General features: G+C 40.1%; 2 protein-coding genes across 2 annotated transcripts; both read right to left on the bottom strand.

The window, feature by feature from the left end:
* LOC104746894 (selenium-binding protein 3-like) lies at positions 2,356–4,383 on the bottom strand. Its single transcript, XM_010468436.2, has 7 exons — positions 4,229–4,383; positions 3,938–4,133; positions 3,618–3,845; positions 3,266–3,497; positions 3,072–3,179; positions 2,729–3,001; positions 2,356–2,652 (listed from the first exon to the last, which is right to left on the bottom strand). Exons 1-7 carry the CDS (start codon positions 4,338–4,340, stop codon positions 2,371–2,373), a joined length of 1,431 nt encoding a protein of 476 aa, XP_010466738.1. The 5' UTR covers positions 4,341–4,383; the 3' UTR covers positions 2,356–2,370.
* Positions 5,569–7,596, bottom strand: LOC104746893 (selenium-binding protein 3-like). Its single transcript, XM_010468435.2, has 7 exons — positions 7,442–7,596; positions 7,151–7,346; positions 6,831–7,058; positions 6,479–6,710; positions 6,285–6,392; positions 5,942–6,214; positions 5,569–5,865 (listed from the first exon to the last, which is right to left on the bottom strand). The coding sequence occupies exons 1-7, from the start codon at positions 7,551–7,553 to the stop codon at positions 5,584–5,586; spliced, it is 1,431 nt and encodes a 476-aa protein (XP_010466737.1). The 5' UTR covers positions 7,554–7,596; the 3' UTR covers positions 5,569–5,583.

The raw sequence follows: 7,827 nt of genomic DNA, 5'->3' as shown, positions 1-7,827 counted from the left end.
TGTTTCTCAAAACGACGTCGTTTAATGCTTCTTCTTCCCCTTTTCTTCTTTCCTGAATCGAGTTACTTTGCTCAATCTCCACAGACCCGTAATATAATACCACAAGAGCAATCGAATCTAAACACTTTGACGGAGAAAAGAGCGACCGAGAAGCTGCGTCGCCGTCCACCTCTCACTCGATTCTTTATGTAGACAACAATCAGCAAAACTCCTAAACTCGTCGGAACATCCTTCCGGCACACGTGGCGGTTCTCCGAAGCACACGGCACACATCAGCGTCGCCCAATCAGGTCTCTGTCCCCGAGGAAGTAACGGAAACTGTCTGACGATTGGTTTCTCGAAGATCCCGTGGCACCGTACGATGTAAGGAGAATCAGTGCGGCGGAGGATCTCTATCTTGCGGGTTAGATGTCTCGTGAAAGTCGGACTCATGTCGTCGTTGACTGTATTCAGAGCGTAAAGCTCCGCCGTGGTTTTGTGTCAGACTTTGTATACGATCCCGCCGTTTCCGCTTCCGAGGATGTGGAGTTTCTCGATATCCAAAGCGGAGATCCGGTTAGTGATAGCGGTGGATGCGATGGCGGCGGCAGTGGAGGAGGGAAAGGAGAAACAGAGGAGGCGATCTGAGAGAGGTGGAAGCGGTAGACGGAGGTTGATCTGACGGCGTTCACGAACAAGAACCATTGAATTAATTAGAAGTGGTAATGATGATTTGAGAATTTTGAAGAAGAAGAGTGATGGAAACTGCAGCTTTTATTTGGAGATTGAGCAAAGTAACTCGATTCGGGAAAAAAGAAAAGGGGAAGAAGAAGCATTAAACGACGTCGTTTTGAGAAACATATGTTGTTTATTTTGTTTCTCAAAACGACGTCGTTTCTTACGTGGCTTCCACGTACGCAATCGTTAATGTTCTCTTAACACCGTTACAGCTTGTGTATGATTTAACACCGTTTTACAAGTTGGAGTAGTGAATTTGAGTTTTATTTAAGTTAATGTATGAATTTGCTCATTGTTAAAGCTGGAGTAGTAATTCAACATAGCCCCTTAGTTGGGGTAAGAAAATACCGATTTTCCGGTCATTTTATCTACTTGACAATTACCAGGCCAGATTTAAGCTACGCAGTACACATTCTCTCTCAATTCATGAAAGCACCTTTGGAAGTTCATTGGGAAACAGCTCTCTGTCTTGTTTGTAATCTCAAAGGCTCTCCTGCGCAAGGAATTCTTCTTCGATCAGATTGTGACCTCAAAGTTTCGCCTACTGCGACTCTGATTATAACTCATGTCCTATTACTCGACGTTCACTCTTCGCATATGTCTTTTATTTAGGAAACTCACCTATTTCTTGAAAGATGAAGAAGCAAAAGATGGTTTCCAGTTCCTCTGTTAAGGTAGAGTACTGTGCCATTACCTACACACTCAAAGAAATCAAATGGTTGAAGGGTCTTCTCAAGGATTTGGGCGTTGATCATCCTTCTCCGATATCACTACATTGTGATAGTCATGCTGCCATTCATATTGCAGCTAATCCTGTTTTTCATGAACGGATAAAGCATATTAAATCCGACTGTCATCAAGTTCGGAATGCCGTCCTCGCCAAGCTCATTACTACGAAACACATTTCTACTAATGATCAGATTGCTGATTGTCTGACCAAGGCTCTACCAGAACCGACATTTCAACGACTTTTGTCCATGTTAGGTGTTATGGATTACATAACATCAACGTGAGGGGATATTAGATTAGGATATATGTTAATATACTATATCCTTAGATTTACTATGATACGGTCTTATCACTTTTAGGCAACTCCTTTTGTATAATTACTTTACATATTTGATAAGAATACACAAGAGATTACCTTCTATTACACTTCCATTACCCAAAAACTACAAAGAGCAGTTTATGCCGTTCTAGGGTTTTCTAGCTAATGGAGGAAAAAAAAAAATAGTAGAAGAAAAAAAGAAGAAGAGGGAATCTAATAAAAGGGGCTCACTGAAGCCTCTCAAGCCATCCATATAAGCAATTCAACATTTTGTATTAAGCTGGCACGTCGCCCATTAGGTGTCTAACTTTTTGTATTGATTCTTTAACTTTTTTTTGACATGAACATAAGTTTTTTTTAGTTGATTGTATGATGAAGTCATGAGTTAATGTTACAGTAGCTATTGTCTTGATCGTTAGCATATGTTTCTGTGTTTGAACGAGGGTGAAAACTGTAAAGAATCAATTAAATTGTATCTATTTTGCATTTGAAGTATCAACGTTTATTGATTTTATTAATTTATTGATCACACAAACCCTTTATAAACAACTGCGTTTTGTTCTAGGTTCCATATAGAGGTTTGTTTAGTCATTTTGTGAATTAAACTAAACCCATATATCAGAGGTGCAGTCCCCGCCAGGATATCTCATTTCGTGAGCGAGCGCAGGACCATCTGGCTCGGACCCAAAGTCGACGAAGAAGTCAGGGTTTATGGATAGACCACCTTTGTCTGTATCTACATCAATTTGCAACATGTGTGAGCCTTTCTCCACAAGTTCAGGGTAAAACTGTCTGTCCCAAACGCTAAACAGCGAGTTCGTCACGTACAGTCGCTTCCCATCTAGGCTCAACTGAAACATCTGAGGACCTCCTCTCAGACGCTGACCCTTCACACAAGAAAAACACCAATTATTACAATAGCGTGTATAACAAGTAACACGTTCTAGATTTTGTACAACGGACCTTGATCTTAGGGGCATCGAACTGAAACTTCTTTCCATCTTCTCCTAAGGCGAAGACATCGCTTCCCTTTTGGACTAGCCCACCTACGTATAGTTGACCGGTTAAAACAGGGTTTTCCGGGTCCTCGATGTTGTACTGGCGAATATCTCCTTGAAACCAGTTGGAAAAATAGAGGAATCGGTCGTCGAGTGAGATTAGAAAGTCAGTGATAACGCCTCCCATTTCCGGGAGAATCCAGTTTTCAACTTTCAGAGGTTCCACTGATATAGCCACCTTAAAATTGGAGAGGTTGTTTGTAGTTAGGAAGAAAAAAAAAAGAAAAAGAAATGAAGATTCATTATACCTCATGGCTCCATGTTTCATCATCCTTCTTGAAAAATCTGACAATAGTACTCGACAACGCACACCCCACATATCCGATAGCTTTATCCGGGTTGTGCAAGAATCTTATCTGCAAAACAAAACAGAGGAGGATGATGTTGTTTCTTGTGGAAGAAGAAAGTAGTATAAGCTGAGATTTGCAAGACTAGTGTTTACCTCTAAGGGTACAAGTCCGGTATCACCGAGGTCAAGTATCTGTTTCAATTCTCCTTCGGGCCAACTATAGACATGTAGATGCCTTCCATACAAGCCATCAGAGACGTCCTTGGGGTCAAATCCTTTGGTAAACGCGGCTGGTGCTCCCCAAGAGGTACTAATCATCGTCTTGTGTCGAGGTTGGTACCAGAAATCATACCCAAACAAAGGACTGTGTCCATCCTTGTCCCACCTTTTAAAAGAAATTTAAATTAAATTAGCTGTTACTCAAAATCCTTAAGTGAACAATTAGGTCTGGTTCCTCTTTCTTGCCATCTAAGAAACAGTACAAATCCGTTATTCTCGATGTTACCTTCCTTTGATATTAAACTCGGAATCAAGTAAGAGAAACCCACTGCCTTTTGCGTTTCCATCTTCATCCCCAAGACAAGACACAAGAATGTCTCCGGAAGCTAAGCAATGAGGTTGATGCGGATAAGCCAATCCCGTCTTCTCCAAAACCTCCGCTGGCTCCACAAATTTGTGTAGAAATGGTTCCCTCGGGTTTGTTTTCGTATCGACGATGTAGATGCGACCAGAACTTTTTTCCGACATGTGTGAGATGTGAACACAATACATGAGAAGTTTTCAGATACAAAAGAAACAGAGGAGAGATGTTGTTAAGTTTCTTACAGAAGAGAAGGCAAGATGATGTAACGTCTTTCACAAGCACGATCACCATAGCAAGAGCTACAAGAGTTCCAGCCTGAATGATGAAGTTCGTCATCAAGAAAAGGCATTGGTAGTCTATGGATGACACTAGAGTATGTCGTTGAACTCGGTTCCACATCCACCGTCGCTACGTAATCTGGCTTTGCCGTCCCAGTTCCTGGACCAAACCAATTTCCAAAAACCTTTAGCCGACATAACAAAGTTTGAAACCAAAATTCCACTTCATATATAAAGAGCTAGAAAATAGTTTACCGGTGTATAAGGCAGTGACATAGATGAGTTCCTCTCGTGGACCAGACATGGCAAGGAGAGGCGTGGCGTAACCCGGGCCGCTCTCACAGCAATCTTCACCCGCCGCTTCCATCTCAGTTTCTATATCTCTCTACTAAGCTGTCTTAGTAATGCAGCAGCTACTTCTGCATATATTGGTTTTATATACTGATATTTTCTGCAAGTTGGAACTTGGAAGTAAACTAATAATATATGTATCAATATAACACCGTTATCATTTTAATTCATCACTAATCATTTTGTTTTATAAATATGGAAAAAAAAACAAAGAAACAAGAAAAAATCGAATACGTCGGCACGAGACATTTGCTAAGAGTGCGACACGGGATGGTAGGCAGGCTCAGGTCGTATATATCCATTGGTGGCCCTTCTTGGCTTCTTTTGGCATTGCTGAAGATAGACAATATAATCGTTTTACTATTTCTTTGAACCTTTGCTCTATTCTTTATTTTATTTTATTAGACCATCGACGAGAAACAACAAAAAAAAGCTCAAACCTCTCGGGAGAAATCTTGCTTACATCTTTGGTTTATACTTCTTTAATGAAAATTTGTTAGAAATACCATTTTAAAATATATTTTTTTAACATTTTAAATTTTACTATCTTTTACATCTGGTATAATATGAGAAGATTTTGCTCAATTTTTACTAAAAAGATGACACTTGACATGTTATCTATCTAACACCTGTCTTATTTTGTTGTTTATACCTAATTAACTAAATTCATTTGTACTTTGGACCTAAGTAATTACTGGTCCATAAAACAAAAAAAAATACTCTCAACATTTCATTTTTCCCTTTTTCAATAAGAACCAGTTGTAGATCCCTTCTGATTTAAAGCCACCATTCATCAGTTTAATTTGAAATGATAAATATGGGTTTCAATCTTGTATATGATTTAGGGGAAAAAAAAAACAGATTCTGNTAATAAAAGGGGCTCACTGAAGCCTCTCAAGCCATCCATATAAGCAATTCAACATTTTGTATTAAGCTGGCACGTCGCCCATTAGGTGTCTAACTTTTTGTATTGATTCTTTAACTTTTTTTTGACATGAACATAAGTTTTTTTTAGTTGATTGTATGATGAAGTCATGAGTTAATGTTACAGTAGCTATTGTCTTGATCGTTAGCATATGTTTCTGTGTTTGAACGAGGGTGAAAACTGTAAAGAATCAATTAAATTGTATCTATTTTGCATTTGAAGTATCAACGTTTATTGATTTTATTAATTTATTGATCACACAAACCCTTTATAAACAACTGCGTTTTGTTCTAGGTTCCATATAGAGGTTTGTTTAGTCATTTTGTGAATTAAACTAAACCCATATATCAGAGGTGCAGTCCCCGCCAGGATATCTCATTTCGTGAGCGAGCGCAGGACCATCTGGCTCGGACCCAAAGTCGACGAAGAAGTCAGGGTTTATGGATAGACCACCTTTGTCTGTATCTACATCAATTTGCAACATGTGTGAGCCTTTCTCCACAAGTTCAGGGTAAAACTGTCTGTCCCAAACGCTAAACAGCGAGTTCGTCACGTACAGTCGCTTCCCATCTAGGCTCAACTGAAACATCTGAGGACCTCCTCTCAGACGCTGACCCTTCACACAAGAAAAACACCAATTATTACAATAGCGTGTATAACAAGTAACACGTTCTAGATTTTGTACAACGGACCTTGATCTTAGGGGCATCGAACTGAAACTTCTTTCCATCTTCTCCTAAGGCGAAGACATCGCTTCCCTTTTGGACTAGCCCACCTACGTATAGTTGACCGGTTAAAACAGGGTTTTCCGGGTCCTCGATGTTGTACTGGCGAATATCTCCTTGAAACCAGTTGGAAAAATAGAGGAATCGGTCGTCGAGTGAGATTAGAAAGTCAGTGATAACGCCTCCCATTTCCGGGAGAATCCAGTTTTCAACTTTCAGAGGTTCCACTGATATAGCCACCTTAAAATTGGAGAGGTTGTTTGTAGTTAGGAAGAAAAAAAAAAGAAAAAGAAATGAAGATTCATTATACCTCATGGCTCCATGTTTCATCATCCTTCTTGAAAAATCTGACAATAGTACTCGACAACGCACACCCCACATATCCGATAGCTTTATCCGGGTTGTGCAAGAATCTTATCTGCAAAACAAAACAGAGGAGGATGATGTTGTTTCTTGTGGAAGAAGAAAGTAGTATAAGCTGAGATTTGCAAGACTAGTGTTTACCTCTAAGGGTACAAGTCCGGTATCACCGAGGTCAAGTATCTGTTTCAATTCTCCTTCGGGCCAACTATAGACATGTAGATGCCTTCCATACAAGCCATCAGAGACGTCCTTGGGGTCAAATCCTTTGGTAAACGCGGCTGGTGCTCCCCAAGAGGTACTAATCATCGTCTTGTGTCGAGGTTGGTACCAGAAATCATACCCAAACAAAGGACTGTGTCCATCCTTGTCCCACCTTTTAAAAGAAATTTAAATTAAATTAGCTGTTACTCAAAATCCTTAAGTGAACAATTAGGTCTGGTTCCTCTTTCTTGCCATCTAAGAAACAGTACAAATCCGTTATTCTCGATGTTACCTTCCTTTGATATTAAACTCGGAATCAAGTAAGAGAAACCCACTGCCTTTTGCGTTTCCATCTTCATCCCCAAGACAAGACACAAGAATGTCTCCGGAAGCTAAGCAATGAGGTTGATGCGGATAAGCCAATCCCGTCTTCTCCAAAACCTCCGCTGGCTCCACAAATTTGTGTAGAAATGGTTCCCTCGGGTTTGTTTTCGTATCGACGATGTAGATGCGACCAGAACTTTTTTCCGACATGTGTGAGATGTGAACACAATACATGAGAAGTTTTCAGATACAAAAGAAACAGAGGAGAGATGTTGTTAAGTTTCTTACAGAAGAGAAGGCAAGATGATGTAACGTCTTTCACAAGCACGATCACCATAGCAAGAGCTACAAGAGTTCCAGCCTGAATGATGAAGTTCGTCATCAAGAAAAGGCATTGGTAGTCTATGGATGACACTAGAGTATGTCGTTGAACTCGGTTCCACATCCACCGTCGCTACGTAATCTGGCTTTGCCGTCCCAGTTCCTGGACCAAACCAATTTCCAAAAACCTTTAGCCGACATAACAAAGTTTGAAACCAAAATTCCACTTCATATATAAAGAGCTAGAAAATAGTTTACCGGTGTATAAGGCAGTGACATAGATGAGTTCCTCTCGTGGACCAGACATGGCAAGGAGAGGCGTGGCGTAACCCGGGCCGCTCTCACAGCAATCTTCACCCGCCGCTTCCATCTCAGTTTCTATATCTCTCTACTAAGCTGTCTTAGTAATGCAGCAGCTACTTCTGCATATATTGGTTTTATATACTGATATTTTCTGCAAGTTGGAACTTGGAAGTAAACTAATAATATATGTATCAATATAACACCGTTATCATTTTAATTCATCACTAATCATTTTGTTTTATAAATATGGAAAAAAAAACAAAGAAACAAGAAAAAATCGAATACGTCGGCACGAGACATTTGCTAAGAGTGCGACACGGGATGGTAGGCAGGCTCAGGTC

Source organism: Camelina sativa, chromosome 15, assembly GCF_000633955.1.
Source record: "Camelina sativa cultivar DH55 chromosome 15, Cs, whole genome shotgun sequence".
In the NCBI taxonomy this organism is placed as follows: Eukaryota; Viridiplantae; Streptophyta; class Magnoliopsida; order Brassicales; family Brassicaceae; genus Camelina; species Camelina sativa.
This window is presented reverse-complemented; position numbering and strand designations above follow the sequence as displayed.